This window comes from Alligator mississippiensis, chromosome 2 (assembly GCF_030867095.1).
Source record: "Alligator mississippiensis isolate rAllMis1 chromosome 2, rAllMis1, whole genome shotgun sequence".
NCBI lineage: Eukaryota > Metazoa > Chordata > Crocodylia > Alligatoridae > Alligator > Alligator mississippiensis.
The window spans coordinates 236083752-236101619 of record NC_081825.1 but is presented as its reverse complement, the minus strand read 5'-3'; the positions used below and the strand labels follow the sequence as shown (position 1 = coordinate 236101619).

Genomic DNA, 17868 nt, shown 5'->3' with positions numbered 1-17868 from the left:
GCAACCAGTGCCACACAAATACCCACAGGAAGGAAATAAAGGAAACCTTCCTCCTCCCTTTTGCCCTGCAAGGTCTCCAGGCTGACGCGGTGGGGTCAGTCACTCGGCAGAGAAAACAACCCTCCTCCCCTGGGTCGCCCTGCCCTGGCAGCGCCGGGCACAGGGGGCCAGGGGGAGCCGGTGGGTGAACACCCGGCTCCCCACGCTGGCCAGGGACCGCTCAGGCCCCGGGGCTGCGAGGCGAGGAGCCCGCAGGGTGGCACCGCCCCGTGCGTCCCGGCCCCGGAGTGACAGCGCGGGCGGCGCCCGGGTATTTCCCGACCGAGGGGGAGGGGGCAGGGGGGGCGCTGCTCCCCCGAGCGGCCTAGGCGGGAACACCCGGCGCGGGGAGGGGGGCTCTCCCCGACTGGACCTCGGCCAGAGCCGCCCCCACCCGCCCATCGGAGCTGGGACTGCGGCCACTCTCCAGCGCCCGCCGGAACCCTCCTACCCATCCCTCCTCGGTCCCAGGCTTCCAGTCCACCTCCCCCTCCCCCGCCGCCGCCCCTCACCTCCCCTTGGCCGCCGCCGGTTTGTTTCCCCCTCACACTCCGGCCCCCCGCTTCCTCGCCGCGCCACGCCCCCGCCGTGACCTCACTTCCGCCTGGCGCATTAGCGGCGCCGCCGCGGGAACTGGGCCCGCCGGGACACGTCATCCCGCGGGGACGCAGAGGCTGGGCCGCAATGCGCATGCGTCGCGCGCGGCGTTTTCCCGCACCCCCCCAATCTCCTCTAGTAGCTGCCATGTACCCACGGCGTTTTTTTTCTTAGGGAGCAGGATGGAAGGAATGGGGAGGTGAAGTATTTAGAGTAAAAGAAAATTGTGCTGACAGGATACAAATTGTTTCTTCCAGGTGGAAAAAGACTCCACCTTCTGCATTAGACCCTTCCTATGAAAAAGGCCCCTGAAAAAAAGGACAGGAGATTGCTAGTATATTGTACAAAAACAGATTTCATCTTTGTTCTGATTTTAATACATGGCTGTTGGGATGTGCCATGCTCTTTAAAACTGGAACAGATGTTCCAAAATAAGGTGGAAATGTGAAGAAAAGCTAGATTTAAGGGAATGTTTGTAGTACAGGATAAGGTGGCTGGTCATGACAGTCACCGAGTTGAAAGACTATAGTGGCATCATCTGTGCTTTTAGATAGTTGAGTAGATTATCAGAACAGTAGTTTTCAAATGGAGGAGGAGAAATTGCCTTTCCCCTTATGAGCATGTTAACTGCATCTTTGTGATGCAGGCATATACATTTCTAAAGAATGAGGTATGACTTGACAGTATTCGAGTCTGAATGGATTCACCTGCCCTACAGAAAACACTGTTACCTTGGAAGAACAAATTCTTCACAGAAACCTACACTTCTTTGGGATAAAATGGTACTGAAGCAACAAACAACTACATAACTAGTAGCTTGTCTTCAATTATTACTTAGGAGTTTGTTTTCTCAGTAAATTTCAATTAACAAAGCCTTATTTTGCCATGACTGCCTGTTAGTTTGTAATTACAAGCTTGATGACAATTAATTCCTTCATCCACCCAAAGGGACATAACCACACAGCATCTTTAGCAAAGGGTATTTTTCAGTGATGCTTTTTATTCCTTTTTTTGGCTGCTGTCCCAGCAAAGGGATTTAGAACAGCATCAATATAAATACTCTCATTTGCAGCTAAAACATGAAGTCTCTTGGAAGTAGGGTGAAACTGGCAAAACCTAAGATGGTGTGACAAACTAACACTTTGTGAATTAGAAGGACAATTTTAGGTCAGCAGACAAAGAGGAATCTCTCATGGATTTCAGGGAATTTCATGCTTGTCTTAATGTGTAGTGAATTTGCTATCCTTTGCTAATTTTTGCAGTGATCAGAATACAGGAGGAAGGCTGTTACTATGGTCCTTGTACTAAAGAAGATGAAAGGATATGCAATATCTTGGTTTAGGTTCTCCTCATTCTTAAACTAGCTGCTGAGCCAAGTACAATACTCTTAGAAAGATGTTCAAAAGCAGACTTTTCCTACTAAGTTGTTGAGGGAAGAGGGGTATGGGGAGAAGGAAAGTCTTACATAAGGGCCTTGAGGATGTCAGTATGGATCATTATACAGAAATAGAGAAACATATGTAGGATTGGTGATTCCTAGATCTGTGATGCCCTAAAGCAGCGACTTTCAATCTGCGGTCCGTGGACCCCTGGGGGTTTGAAGATTATGTCCGGGGGGGGGGGGGGGGGGGGGGGGTCCACATAAGATGACCATGATCAATCAAAAGTATGTGAACACCCACACTTACCATTCAAAGGGGTTCCCCACCTCCATTTGAAATTTTGTAGTAATCTACAAATGAAAAAAAGATTGAAAACCACTGCCCTAGAGCTCTGGAAAGTATGCCCTGTAAAAAGAACCAAGTGATGTATTGCCACCTTTTAAAGAATTGAGAAATAAGAGCTGAATGAAGGGAAGGAGCCAAAAGGTAAAAGGAACAGACCAAGGTCTATCCTAACTTGTGAATAGTTCCAGAGAAGAATGCAATACTGATGAAAACATAGCCTCCCATCTTAATAACAAATGTAACTGGTCTCAGTGGCACAGATTCAGGTTCATTAAAAAACAAAAAAACCACAACACTCCAGATTCTATACTTGATGAAACACTTTTTCCCACTTTCTCATGCATTACAAGAGTCCTTGGTACTTAAATCACCCAATCATTCACTGCTAAGAGAGACCTGACAGCAGTAGTTTCAGTGAGAAGCATTATAACTAAGGTTCTTACACTTACGTGGTTCAGTACCCAAGAAGAGAATGCCGAACACCACATGAATCAATAGGTTATACGTGACTGAACATCTAATGATTCTTAAAAAAAAGAAAAATGTTCCAAAGTGAGGGCCATAGCAAAGTTACTCTTTTTACTTCAGGCTTTCTGCCATCTTTCAAGTCATAATAATAAAAAAATCTAAGCTTCATTTCATGTTAGCATGCATAAGGGTACAATAGTAGAACAAAATTGCCTCCATCCTCACAAGAGCTAATTTTGGTTTGAAAGGCAAATGAATAACTTACCTTGTTACTCATATCTGAAGGATGATCCTAAATTCAATTTCAAAAGCACCTGATATCTTTTGTGATAGCTAATCTAGCCTATAAAAATAAACAGGATATTTTAAAGAATATTTAAGGAAAATTTTAAGTATGTGCTTTGAAATGTACCAGCTTTCAGTGAATTGCACACACGTGCAGTGTTATAAAGTAGCTGTTCACAGACTGTGACAATGCCCAGCTGTTGCCTGAATAAATAAGGCTGTCTTTGAATTCAGTAAGAATGCCAGCAGCACACAGAGAAGACACCATATTGGGGACTCTGCTCGTTATACAGTTGTTTGATACAATTCAAAGAAAATAAGCCCTTTACCAATCATTACCTTACACTGATGATTTAACAGGCAGGCTTATTAAATCATAATTTGGCTCATTTGATACTCCATATCCTTATACTCCATATACATTAAAAGTGAAATTCTGGCTGCGCTGAATTCTCCCCTTAATTTAAATAAGACTCCCCTTAACATTAGTAAAAGGCAATATTTGCCTTTATAGTGTTTATTTCAAAATGAAAGCACCTACACTAGGTTTAATAACTGCACTGAAGTAGCCAGTGTTCCACCTTTTAGTAAGACTTATGCAAAACTATACATACTCATCTGTAAAAATAGCAGAACAAGAGTGTCAAATTCTTCTATACTGGGACTAATTGAGATTAATAGTATCACAGCAGGGAAGAACAGGGTCACAGAAGCAAGATGCTTGCTGTCAAAAAGGGAATAATTTCAGCCTCTGAAGTCCTTGGCTTTTCAATACACTAGACCCAATGGGGGCCAACCCTTCTGGCAGGTCTGACACAAATTAACCCTACACCCTTCCCCAAGTGCCACTCCACACCCCTTCCCATGAACTTTAATCATTACTAATCTTGCAGTACTAGAAGCTTTTCCAGTTAGAACGTTCAATACTGACAACTGTGATTCACTGAAAGACAAAAACAAACTAAAACAGTCCACTGCCTTTATATTCTGAGAAATCAAAAACCAGGGATTTTTTTAACTGCTTAACTACAGTGACAACTTAAAAACAAGACACTTGAAAGTTGGAGCTGTTTACTGAAATTGAAAATACTGGTATTCCTGCAAGTAGTATCAGTTTTGATTAATGATTTGTTCTGTTCTTAAAAAAACAGAGGTTGTGGGGAGCCAAAACCTAAGCCAAATCATGTTAGACAGCATATGTCAAATATAATACTCCACTGATTTGACAAAGTTATCTCCATCCACAGAGCTTAAGTAGGGTGGAGTGAGCAGGGTACCAGCCCCAACTGTGGAAATTGCCATGGAATCCACATTGATCTATTAGATTCTACAACAACAGTAAGGTTGGTAAAGGAGATACCATTGGCCAGTAGTGTCGTGCTTCCATTTGACCACATTAGCCATTTTCATGTTCCAGAAAGTTTTTGAAGAGGGTGGAATGTGTAATGCTGGACCAGTGAAGAGTAGACTGAAAATGCACACCCATTCATGTAACAGCAATTGAAAAGGAATAGCTCAGCTGTGTAAGATAGATCGTTCCTACTCAAAAACTTCTGCCTAATGCCATCAACTTATTGCAATAAGGTTTGCAGGAGGTTCCTTGACATTTACATATCATTAGTCCAAACCTTTTAAAGGTTCTCCTCACTTCAGTATACATTCTAATACTGTAGAAGCCTTACTCTGCCTATCTGTCCATAATGCTTTATTCTCATTGACTGGTTGGCTCGGCAGCCAGCGTGCTCTGTACAGAGACACGTGGTGGAGTACCACCATGACAGTGGGAACTGAGGGGCTGGAGCAGGGTGGGGGGGAAAGCTGGCCTTGCCCCCACCCCAGCCCTGCTTGGAGGCAGAGGGGGAGAGTGGGGAATGGAGTGCCACTATGATGGAGGAGACGGGGGTGGGGGGTGTCGAGGCTAGCAGCACTGGCCTCGAGGGGGGTGGAGGAGCAAGACACTGCTCCTGAGGCAGTGGCAGTGGGGTTCTGGCAGTGCAGCACTGGCCTTGCCCCCTCCCCCAGCGGAGTGTCACCATGACAGCGGGGACTGAGGGGCTGGAGCCGGAGGGCAAGGCCAGCAGCACTGCCCCCCCCCCCCAACAACAGCTGGCAGGGAGGGGGAGGGAGGGGAGTGGGAAGGGAAGAGGAGGGGAGGTTACCAGTGGCAGCGTGTGGCCACCTGTTGTCATGTGCAAGCTCCTCCCATCCCTACCCCCCTGGGAGGCAGCAGCAGCAGCATGGGGTTGAACAGGGAGACACGACACCTGAAGCAGCGCCCAGGCCCAAAGGTTTAGGCAGGGAGTGTGCCTGGCCCCGAGGCAGCAGGGGGTGGGGAACAACACAGAGGCCTCTGTCCCCGCCACCCCCACCTCATACGTGACAGGCAATTTGCTAGTACACACAGAAATGCATTCCAAGGGCAACTGTACAACATATTTTGCATTAATATTGAAGCTGCAACGTGGTGGTTCAAAGCAACTGTTAGGAGGCTCAAAGTATTTGTACACCATAAAAAACAAACATTAAAATTATAGTTCCCAGCCCAAAGGAACCATGATACATGACTGGTATATTTATTTTTATGATGGAAGAACCAATGCATTTTCTTCAGTTGACACCAAGGCTGATGTTTTCCTTGATATAAATTAAATACTTGAAGTGGTCCTGCAGCATAACATATCACATATCCATGAAAATTGCTTATACAGTAACAAAGGATTCTGAGGACCACTGTATAAATGAGTGCATTTCCCTGACATGCCAATAGCATGTATCCAATAAACCCACATTTTTTTTTTTACCAGAGAGTAAAATACTTTAATTTAGAATTTGAGAAGAAATAATTTCTTACAGTGATTTTTTTTTTTATTGGACCAACCATATAGTTGGGATAAAGTCAGATAAGCTTTGGAATGCAAGACATTCTTCATTAGGTAATTCTTGCCTCTTGCATCATTTCTGGATCATCACAGCTACAATATTACTCCTGCTATTAATTTATAACGGTATAGCCATGTAAACTAGACACTGAAATGGTTTGCCTAATCAACTACAGAAACCTAATTTTAATTGCATTTTTAAATAATTTTTTCCTGGGTATTGGGGAAAAACACCCCATTTTTAGCAGAGTCATTATATTCTACACAGTAGTATTTGATGAGAGCGTCTTCTAAAGTGTACTCCAGCAATTAGCCTGCCTTCCTTTTCTGTCTGGTGTCACTACCATTTAGTGCTTTGATTTGAAAGTCTAGAAATAATGTCAATTTTTTCCAAGCACAGATTACTTTAATAAATCTTTACACGAATCCAAGGGGGAAAAAGGTAAATAGAACAGTGCAGCTAATGCAACTATTAACCAGAAAATGTCTTAGAAGATACCGATCTTTGTATGTACACAAGTAGAATAGTCTACCTTGATTTCGGTGAAAAACTTTGTTTTTTTTTTTAACTCTCAATGGTAAACCATATTGATTACTGTTAATTAACATGCTTGATAAGAATAGTAATACAAAACTATTTTTTTACAGTAATCTTGCTACCTGAAAAGGGGAAATATGGTTAGGCATCTCCAAAAGTTGGATCTTGTGCACTTGCCCCCATTACTACCAAAAATGAGTGATGTAAAGTAACTCCCATAAAAGCAATAACTGAACAAAAGTAATACCAGAATACCAGAGAAGGGTTAGAACATGTGTGCACAAAAACCACACACGAACCCTAAACTATGATGCAACATAAAACCAATGTTGCTTGCACATCACATTCCAAAGCATACTTTTTTTGGGCAGAAACTCAGGACTCAAAGGGATTTAAAAAAAAGTATACTAGGGCCACAAAAAAGTATACTAGCCCGCATTTGCAGGCTTCTGTTAAACCCATGTATGTAAACTTCTTTCCACCCCCCACCCCCCGGCCACCCCACAACCCCTCCCCCCAAAAAGCTACATATCTTTTTTTTTTTTTTTTTGGAGAGATGTTTGTTCTGGTTCCTTTTCTGAAATAAATTATGGCATATTATACAAGACTGCAAAAAAATTTGAGCCCCCAAATCAAATATATACATTTTTAATATCTGAAATATTTACAGGGTGGAACCTTTACACGATCCCATTTGTTAAGAACAGTGTTTTCAAATGTCCTCTCAAGATGCAAGGATCTAGTAACTCAAGGTCACAGTTATGTTTTCTGAACAAGTCAACCTGTATCCTTCAATTAAATACAATTACAGAGATGCTGGAACAGTTGTACGTAATTGGTTTGCTCTTAAGAATTGTGTTTAAAAATTAAAAATGTTTGAGAAAGTTTTGCTCCCTGGAAAAAAGAAAAATAAGTCAACCTGCAATCAAATAGCTCATAGCACATCATCAGTTTGTCTTTTTACCTGGGTATGAAATTAAAAAAATGCAGTGTACAGTACAACTTGTCATTTATATCACATTAGCTTATTTATAAAAACCCATACAGACAAGGCAGGAAAATATCACCCTCTTCCACTGATAATACAGACTGCTTACAGTACAAAAAATGAAGAGGAAAAAAAAATAAGGCTGGTTTGATGGTATGCATAAAAACAGACTTCAACATTTTTTTGAAAATTTGGGATTTAGTTTTATAAACTGCTATTATCCTTCATCCTCCTTCTCTGCTCCAAAGTGTTCTAAACTGGCTTATTTTCCTTCTAAATTCTAAAAAAGTGTTTTTAAAAAAATGTGTTTAAAAAAAAAAAATCAGATTACTTTTCAGGGCAGTGGTAAGAGCTAAAATGAAATAATTCTGCACAAGACATCCCAAGTAAAAAAAGACACCCCCCCCCCCCAAAGTGTGTATACTGAGGTCCTGCTCTAACCCTAATGGAGCCAGAAGCTTCTGCAACTTGTGCTCCTTTTAGGGGAAACTGGCAGAGAGTGTCTGCAAGAGGAATTCTGCTGCCAGTTTCACAAGCAATTCCAAGTTGGCCAAGTACTATCACTTTTCCTGCAGTGTTATATAGGAACAAGAATTTTAAGGCAACTCCTTTGCTTAAGTCAGATGAGGAGACAAGTTAACACGCATCCACTCTCTGTGAAAGCCAGCAGAGGCTCCATCCACTTATTTTTTTTTTTACAATTCTAATTTCAAATTGCATTCTGATCACTTTTTAAATAAAAAGGAGGAAGATGGAAAGAGGATGATACACTTCCAGTAAAATCAATTACCTTGGTTGGAAACAGATATACTTTCACATTAAGTGCAATTTTTTTGTAAAACAGGGGAGTCTTTAATATTTACAAGGAACAGGTTAGCAGAACAAGATTACCAGAGACTGTGTACAGTAGCTGCTGCTTATAAAACATACAATTAACTGTACTTGGTGAATTAGAGAACCAATGCAGGATTCAGATAACTATAACCGAGAAGGGCAGAGGACAAAAAAATGTTCACATTTTCTACATTAAAAAAAAAATTACAGGTCTCACAAATGTCTCCCAGGACAGAGAAAATTCAAAAGTTCTTGAATGCTGGAAAAGAAAAAAAAAACTGAAATGGGACCCTAGAGGGAAGGAGAGTGCTTTACTTCACTAGACCGATCTTCTTGGCTTCTGTTTCATATATCAATAATCTCCACATTTTGACTATAAAAACTTCTGCTTCTTCATCTAATACCTGTAGATGTGAAAATTAAATATAGCAGGTTATTGGTGAATTTTCACTTAGAGAAACTACACTGAAAAGTAACAGAAAGTCAACAACTTTGTTTGCTTTCACAACATTTATTTTACTCCCTAGACATTTAGTTTATATAGTTAATTTTCCATCATGAAGCAGCAATGTTGAATTATTCCTGGAAGGGGTGGGTATTATTCTTAAGGGTAAGCAGTGTAGTCCTAGTACATACCAGACTAAGCTGCTTTGAATCTTTTCAGTAAAGAATCACATAAATATGACTAATTATGACTAAACCCTGACTAGATTGCAATCATTTCAAATATTTTAGCTGGAAGAGGTAAAAACAAACCCAAAACATCTTATTTCATGAAATTCCCTTTTACTTCTCATCATACTTTTTTTTAAATTAAATTTGCAAGCAAGAAATGCATTTCATGTGGTCTTTTAGGGAGCAGAACCATTTAGTCACTAAAATGGGAGAGGCCAAACTATAATGTTGGGTACGTTTAAGAATTCTGATTTAGGTTCAAACTGTACAGCCTCTCCATAGGATGAGCCAAATCAAAGCATTTATTTGAGGGAAATCTGAAATGCGAGGAGTGTTTTTATATGGATCAATGTTTTGTGGCTGGTACTCTTTGCAAGCACTAGGCACAGCATTTACCTCAGGCACTTTCATATCAACTCCCCTTTGTTCTAGCACTACTGAATGTATGCACTGTGGTCCCCAATCCAACTCTCTCTCTGTCATTTTACAAGAAAACAAACAACTTTCATTGCTCATCATAAGTTCTATGGAGAAGCATGACAATAGTTCAATATATTGCTCTATAGTTCTTGCTTCTCCTCTCCTTCCATTCCCCATAAGCAGTGGGACATAACACTCTCTTTCCTGTCACTCATATCTGTAACCTTGCAGTCATTTTCAACTATCCTATTCTATATACATGCAGGTTGCAGCCAAGTTTTACAGTGTTGTCCTGGACTTTTCAACACACAAGCTTTAGTCTCTGAGGTTCTTAGCTCATAACCTGAATACTGTAACCCAGAGGTGGGCACAATGCAGCCCGCCAGCCCATTCTATCTGGCCCGCAGGGCCCCTAAAAAATTTAGAAAATATTTATCTGCCCCTGGCTGCCTGTCATGTGGCCCTCAATGGCTTGCCAAAATTCATTAAGTGGCCCTCTGCCCAAAATAACTGCCCGCCCCTGCTGTAACCTCATACTTCCCCCCCACACTTCTCCACACCCAAACTACCCCCTCCATAAACGCTCTTTGCCATTCTTATCTTGTTGGCTGAATCTTCTCATCCCCCTTTGGATTCCCTTCCACAAGAGTCCCTTTCCTCAAAATCAAATTTGATCTTCTGGTACTCCTCTCTTATAGTCTCCTCTTGCCTTATTATCCTTTGTATTGCTTGTCCTTTGCCATGTACCCACTTTAACACCTGAATTGTCTATTCCTCCTGCCATCTCCTTTCTTTTGTGTTGCACCTTTTCAAACCACTCCCATGTAAATCCAAATGCTTTTGAAAATCTATCCATATTTAAATTTATATTATGATGTGACTGCTTATTTACTGGGGGCAGGGTCCAGGACTGGATGTTGGAAAGACATTAAGGACATTGGCATTGAAGCTTGCAGTTGTTGCAGGAGATGGGAAGAGAAAAGAACTGAAATATGTAACAGATTAGAAATTTTGCATAATAAAAGAAAAATCCAAGCATCTGACATGGCCACATCACTTCCAGTAAGCACTCTTTGTATGCTCTCACTCTTTCTTACAGAGTGACTGCCCAAGATCTACCAACACAAAAACACTTCATTTGGAAAATGCCAACCACATGTCAAACTGAACCATATTAATTTTGCCTAGCAATTATGCACTATCTTGTTGCTTCCTCAGAAAGGAGGTGTGGATTCGTGCAAGCTGGACAAGGGACCTTTTCTACAGAAGGTGGCAAGGATGGAAGGAAAAGGAAAATAAGCAAACAAAAAAAAATAAAACCCAAAACACCTGTTTCACTGATCAAATTTAGTTTCAGGGGACACAGATTGGCTCCATACCCAAGCTCTGTGGATCTGACATATACAAGATGTAGGATAACAGTAGTCATATGCTTCCAATTTTCTTGAGCATTAAATAGCTGTAATGATAGTGGTATTAGTTACTACTGCCAGTAAATGCACTGATCACTTACTGGATAGAAACACATTATTGTAGGTGCCTGTGTTTCATCCTAACTTTGCAGTCAATTACTAACTTTGTATCAGTCAATCCTAACTTTGCATCAGTCTCTTCAAAGCAATTTGAACATACATAGGCAAAGATCTAACAATTCAAAAAACCCAGGAATTCTGAGTTAACCACTTGTTATCATCTATATTTTACCCTATGGTTAGATTGGTATGGACTGTGGGGGGTTTCTGCCTTCCTCTGTAGTAGGTGGCATGTCCCTCTTCCTAGTACAGTACCTCTTGAATATATATTAACAACTCTTTACTGAAGTAGGACATTGGCTGCCATGATCCCCCTGCTTCACATGTGGCAGGTTAGGATGTCTTGTCAGGGTTGGCGATAATTTTACTAAGAGGTTAGACTATGGATTTGCATAGGATAGCTTGGATAGGAATGATCCTGCCTCAGGCAGGGGGTTAGATTACATGACCTCTGGAGGTTCTTTCCCACCCTACTTCTCTATTATTCTATAGTAGTGTAGATAAGAAGCATATAAATTAAAGAAGTTGTGAACAGATTTGAAGTTATACAATTTCCACTTACCATAGCAACATCATCCAATATGCTCTGTGGTGAACTGTGAGCCATGACCTGAAAGACAGAAATGGCTTTCAGTGTGCAAACTGAAAACTAAACAGTACTAATATCAAAGATCTCTGAAAAAATGCCTAAAAACTACAAAGATATTAACTACTTTCTATTCAGAATGTCTGCCTATTCTAGTAACAAGCTGGTGCCCTAGTACTAGTTGCTTCCAAGCAGCTGTTGCTGTACAGAGTATCGCCTGAATACATAGCAGGAAAAATGTTCTTTGGGGGATGGGAGGGAAGTGCTGCTGGCAAGTAATGGTTGCTCTTCCAAGGTGTTGCTAAATACTATATAGTACAATATTGGCAAATAGAAGTAATTCTTTTATTAATATAGAATTGTAAACTGCCCTGTTTTTTCTACAGCAACTTGTTGTGAATTCTTAAGACTACATTTCCTTTCACAGCAGTGAAGGTTGTCTTCAAAGGTATAATCACCAACTGTCCACCAATAAGCCACAAAAAGAGCTACTAAGGATTCCATTAACTGTGCTTAAATTTCTCTTCATTCAATCTGAATCTGTAGCTAGGAAAAGGGACACTATTAAGTGGGGGCATGAGCTAGCCATGTTCCCATCATTAATACTTTACCATTGCATTTTTAGTTTAATCCCTTTGTTTGGTTTTAGTTAAAAAAAATGGTGTTTATTTTAATGTATTCAAAACTGTTTCTCTGTTTTTCAAAATAAAACATCAGGAAGGCTACACCATAGTGATCTACACAACTGCTTTCAGATTCTAGAACAGTTCCTCCTAATGCTAAGCATGGAACATCACAGGTTAACAAACAGGAGATGACTGCAAATGGATGCATGCAAGGTGATTAAAAGAGAAACTTCCTGCCGTTATTCAACAACAAAATTCTCCATTTATGGCAATACTTCATACCTCCCAAAATAAAAAGTTCATTGCCCCTCCTCCAGATCCCCTTTTAATTAAGATCAGGCCCCCTTAACTAATTCTCTGCTGTGAATCAGAACCTCAGCAGTAGTTTAGACTTATATTTATACTCAGGTTAATTTCTTTTCTCCCTCTCAAAATGAGGTTTTATACACGTACACTTTGAAGGGGCAGAGTCTTGAGATGCCTATAATCCAGTGTAGGCATGTGGCATGCATGGAACCTGGTTAAAAGTTTTACAGTCACAAATCTTACTGAAGGATTCTGCACCAGAACCACCTTCCTCATACCACCCCCACCTCTACTTGTAGCAGTATGATTTCAAAGACATTTTGCAAAAATAAACAACTGAACTGTACGTAGCCTGTTAACAGAGTTGTTAATTACCACACTCATGGCAGAGGTAGTAACTTTGAAATCAAAGAACAAAATATTAGCATCCCCATGGCTAAAGGGGCCATCTGATCAGTCAGTGTGCTTATTCTGAAGTTCCAGAAACAACTTTTACATTTTCTTCAAATATCAAATCTTAACTTCTTTCAGTTATCTGGCAAAACCTCTAGCTTCTTAAAGTCTTTAACAGTTATGCATTTTTAGTAGACTAAAAATTAGAATTATGGCACAATGTGAAGTAAACTGAATTAAAAATGAAGTGAACAGAATTTCAGTAGTATCTTTCACTACCCGATTTAACAAACATTTCATTTTAAGTTAGTTTGAAGCTTCTGCAAAAATCTCATCTTCTGCACTGGCAGGTTCTCACTACAGAAGCCTGGATCAATATGTAGCACATTAAGGAGGGCTGGGGTTTACATATACTGTGCATAAACATTAAAGGAGCAGAGTTAATCTGGGGTGTGCACTATTTGTGTATTGACTGGCTGCTTCCAGCTATGCTGTTCACCATTATGAACAAAATCTATCCTTGTCTACCATGCAGTCTTCAAATGGTTATTCGGCTGCCATTATTTTTTTAATTTAAAAGCAAAACCCAGACAGTTAAACAAATGTATTTGGAGAATTATATTAACCTTTGAACAAACAAAATCAACTAGCGTAGCTTCTTCTTCACCAATATATTCTATTATTTTCTTGTTGATCCAAGGTCTAATTCGGCGTTCCATTAATGTCTGAAATGGAAAAGCACACCACTTAATGAGAATTCCCATCATGTTTACTGGTCACATAGCTACTAGAAGAGGTACAACCTATAGGGGCGCAGGGGACTCGCAACACAATTAGTTAAAATCCTACATCATAAAGGTAATACCAGATCAGTATTTGAACATCTGTCTGCTCAATGGAACTGCAAACTAATTTTCCATAAAACATTATACTATCAAATCGAACTTGTTAACAACTGAAAAGCTTCCCCTTTGGTGATATAGTCAATTAAAATAGCTAGCCTTCCATATATGAACTGCATTTAAGTTAAAAAGTGAAAACAAGTTTATTGTGAAATATGTATCAGCAGCTCAAGAGACATTCAAGAGTTAGAATAAGCAGGCAAGCTGTAGAATAAATATCAGTCTACAGAACCACAAGAATTGCGTTGGGTTTGTTTGTTTTTTTTAATACACATGGTTTACTTGGCAGATTGTTTCCTGATCAAAGTTAGCAATTTTTTTTTTTTTAATTTAAGGAAATAGTCACTCACTGAATCCACAATAGACCAATCAAGAGGATAAGCAAAAAGTTCAGGTTTGGCTGTGGGAATCTTCTCAATAAGACTCTTTATATGTTTCCGTTTTTCTTCTGTATTGACACTGCCCTTGGAAGAGCCTTTGTCTTCTTCACCATAATCCAAGGGGACTAATTTCCTCTTCCTGGGCACATCATCGCTGTCTTCATCGTCAAATTTATTAAAAACGCTGTCCACAGCAAGCTTCTTCCTCTTCACAGCATTTGGTTGGTTGGGACTATTGCAGGCACCTACAAGGAGAGAGAAGAGGATTAGATGTTTGGAATCTGCAACAGGACAGAGTTGCACAGTAAAATTCATGCCTTCAAAATAAGGATCAGGGGCTACAAAATACAGAAATTGTTGTCAAGCAATTCAATTCCCACTTCCATAGCCCAGATTTCCTGTTCTATTCCTCACCAGCTTACCATGACACACTGCACAGTTAGTCAGTCTCTACTTTTTATTCTGTTGGTCTTTAAAAGAACATTGTGAATCAATGCTCACAACACTGATCTAAGGTCTACTGACAGGATTCAATTGGATCCTTTCTATTGAAAGGATTCAACAGACTTTGCATCAGATTTTTAGATATTGTTCAATACAGACTTTAAGCATGAAACATTATCATAGCTCAAAGGCAGAGCACTCTTTAAGAATCCACTGCTTAGCGCAGCAAGTCTTATGTTTTCTTCCAGATTTTGAACAAAAACCAGCAGATCAATAAGAACTGCCCTGGTTACTAGCCACTCAATATGCTAAATTACTCTACTTGTTCCTACGGTTACAATGTAATTAGGAAAACAAAACTGCTTCTCAAATCCTTAATTTCTTCTCTCTCATCCCTAAAAAAAAAATTAAAATGAAATCCCAACTTGCCCAATTTGAGGCTAAGTCCTATTTTAGGCCGATGTTCCTCTGGTTGCTGCTGATCAGGTGAGTTTTCATGAGGGATAATAATGCCACAGGGAGATTCATCACCAGGTGTGTTAGGGGTTGCATTGCCACTAGCTGAAGAAACGGATGGAGCAGAACTGATGGGTCGCATGGTTGGTTTAAGGCAGGGCTTTTGCTCTGGCTCCTCCTCCTCTTCTTCTGGTTCTTCCCTTTTTTCTTCTTTTTCTGGCTTTTCCTCCTCTTCCTCCTCAGACTCTGGCTCCTGTTTGATTTGTGGTTGCCTGCGCCGTTCAGCTTCTTGTTCCATCTGCAATAAAACAGCCAGTTAACTCAGATAAAAGTTGCTGAAAACCAAAGCTGTGCTATTTGAGACTATCTTGCAAAAGCACCTAACTAAATCTCCTCTCCATCCCACAAAGAAGTGTCTCCTGTAGAATCCTTTACTAAGGACTAAAGAGGTACAAACCCCACTACTGCCTTCATATAATCCTGGTTTATCCAAAACATTTAACACTACTTTCATTTTTAAAAATCCAGATAAACAATTTTGTGATACTTACGCAAGATGACTGGAAACCAAAAAAGCTTTCTAGATCTACATTTGGATGAACAGAGCATGTATTAACTACTAGACCAGTTATACAGTCTCTAACATACTCAATACTCAAAACACTTCACTGCCTAATATTATAAGGATATTAATTGCTACTCGTCTGGCAAAAAGAAGGCTCTGAAGTTACCCTCTGAAGTTCTGCATCTGGATCAGGATGCCCTTCTGCAAGGAGACGCTGTCTGATTTCCTCCAACTCTTCCTTCTCTCTCTTTCGATCCCGTTCATCTGCTTCCATTTCTTTTTCCCTATCTCGCAGTCTCTTCTGAAGAGCACTACCCCTGTAGAAGATGCAAACAAGTTCATGGACAATCAAATGAAAATGTAAACACACTGCACATAATGCCTGCAAGTAATGTAACATGCAGGAAAGAGTGGCTTCCCCTTTCTTTCAAGTTTTGAACTCAAGGATCCATGATACAATCTAAATATTTATAAATGACCCATATGTCAACAAGTATCTGAATTTCTAGGTTTTCTGCATACTTGTGCTTCCTTTTTGTAGTAGTAATCCTTACATTTGTATTCTATTAAAGAGCTGGATAACGGTTGGACACTCAACATACCTGTAATATTTTGGATCATCTCTGTCATCATCATAATCTTCTAGAAATTCTTTTAACCGTTTGCCTTCTTTCGCCTGCAAAAGATACCAGCTTAGTATAAAAAATTCTCTCTCCTCTCAAACAATATACACCTAACATTCATTCCATTCTGATCCAAGCTACTAAGCACAAATAGCTCCTTCCCAGTAAATGGAGAACTTTTGGAAGAGAACCATATCCTTTTATTACTGGGTCAACTAATTTTTCTTTATCCATCTCTGACTTGTGGGACAACAGAATTTCAATGTTTACCAGAAGGGGCTTAAATATTTTGAAGCTTTGAGTGGTCCGTATTCTTCTGTCTCAAAGGACTAAGCTGAAAAGAGAGCTCTTCAAATTTGGAACTCTTCATAAGTAGTTGCTGTGGAGCCTAAATGTCAGTTTAAAGGTGAATCGCCAGTTCCATTGAGTTTCAAGATTTTGATTTTGTACAATCAAGGCTTTGCTTCCAACAGACACAATTCTAAAGAATGCAGTAGATTCAAATATTCCTCTGCAGCATTATTAACTCAAGCAATGTAGCACTGCTTAAGTGAGTGCAAAAAATTAAAATGCTATTTTACTGTCCGCTTATAAAACCAGCTGAAATGAAAATAAAAGTAGCAGTACAGATTTTTTTAAGTTTCTTATGCTTTAAGAAAAAGCATACAAGTACAAAATTATTTTGCCCTACAACCCCAAGCATTTCTTTACCCAACACTGGAATACTTCTTAGAATAAGGATACCAAATGTTTTTTTGAGAATCAAATTCCAATTTTAATTCTGGGCTGAGTCTGGGTATATTTACTACTATGTGCTACCCAAACCTAACAAAGCCCTAATGATGTCAATGGGAGGTTTATCCACAGATTATGGGAAGATATTGCTTTTCAGTAGTAACCAAATCTTAGCATTTTTTGTGCTTGTGTTATATTCCAGATTTCTCAGCAGAAAAAAAAAGTTAAAAAATGATGGTTATTTCATGACCTTTGTTTCTTCCTTCCCCATTCTTCTCTCTCTCTGCGTGTATTTCTCTGTAGCAATTCCCAGTGCAACCTCCCCATAAACTTCTCTTGCATCCCCCTATCCTCCTCTGCTCAAATGATCAACAGTGAAATAATTAATGCTGACATTTAAAAGTATCATGATTAGGCTTTAGAAACAAAAAACTGAGATTATGGGAGCCTGCGTCTTTCAGGGTGAGATGAGACTTATTTCAGGGTGAGATAATCAGTTAACATTTGGAAAGTTAAATTTCACAGATGTGTAATTAACAGGAATGGAAACTTGAACATACTAAGCAACACAGAGCTACTAAACTGCATGTACTTAACATCACCATTATGCTATGTAATAAACACAGAAGGCTCCACTGAAAACCTGACAAGTATGTAGATCACGGATTCAATACTACAGCATTGCAGTTTCTATATCAAAGAAATAGAATATTTTTGCAGCTGCCTGCCTCTCTTTGTTGTCTTCGATAGAACTAGGCAAGCAGCTTTATTTCTCCAGTTTCTTACTAGTACTTGAACTCCTTCTATCACTTAAAAGCCTTCTATCAATAGTCTGGTCATTAGTTACACTTTTAAGCTATTGGATACAAT

The 17868-nt window shown here is 39.9% G+C and overlaps 2 protein-coding genes across 3 annotated transcripts in view; both read right to left on the bottom strand.

Moving 5' to 3' along the window:
* PSEN1 (presenilin 1) overlaps window positions 1-641 on the bottom strand; it is a 54653-nt gene extending 54012 nt beyond the window's left edge. The window contains exon 1 of the mRNA XM_006272557.4: window positions 552-641. The gene's annotated coding sequence lies outside the window, so the exon portion shown is untranslated. The remainder of the gene's footprint in view (window positions 1-551) is intronic.
* A 6524-nt stretch (window positions 642-7165) lies between these two features.
* The window catches only part of RBM25 (RNA binding motif protein 25), a 43577-nt gene continuing 32874 nt past the window's right edge, over window positions 7166-17868 (bottom strand). For both annotated transcript variants that reach the window (XM_006272560.4, XM_014595539.3), the window contains 7 exons: window positions 16243-16316; window positions 15807-15957; window positions 15049-15373; window positions 14146-14420; window positions 13520-13618; window positions 11545-11592; window positions 7166-8759 (listed from right to left, as the gene is read on the bottom strand). In XM_006272560.4, the coding sequence (XP_006272622.1) occupies window positions 8667-8759; window positions 11545-11592; window positions 13520-13618; window positions 14146-14420; window positions 15049-15373; window positions 15807-15957; window positions 16243-16316 (1065 nt within the window). In that variant the 3' untranslated portion in view covers window positions 7166-8666. The remainder of the gene's footprint in view (window positions 8760-11544; window positions 11593-13519; window positions 13619-14145; window positions 14421-15048; window positions 15374-15806; window positions 15958-16242; window positions 16317-17868) is intronic.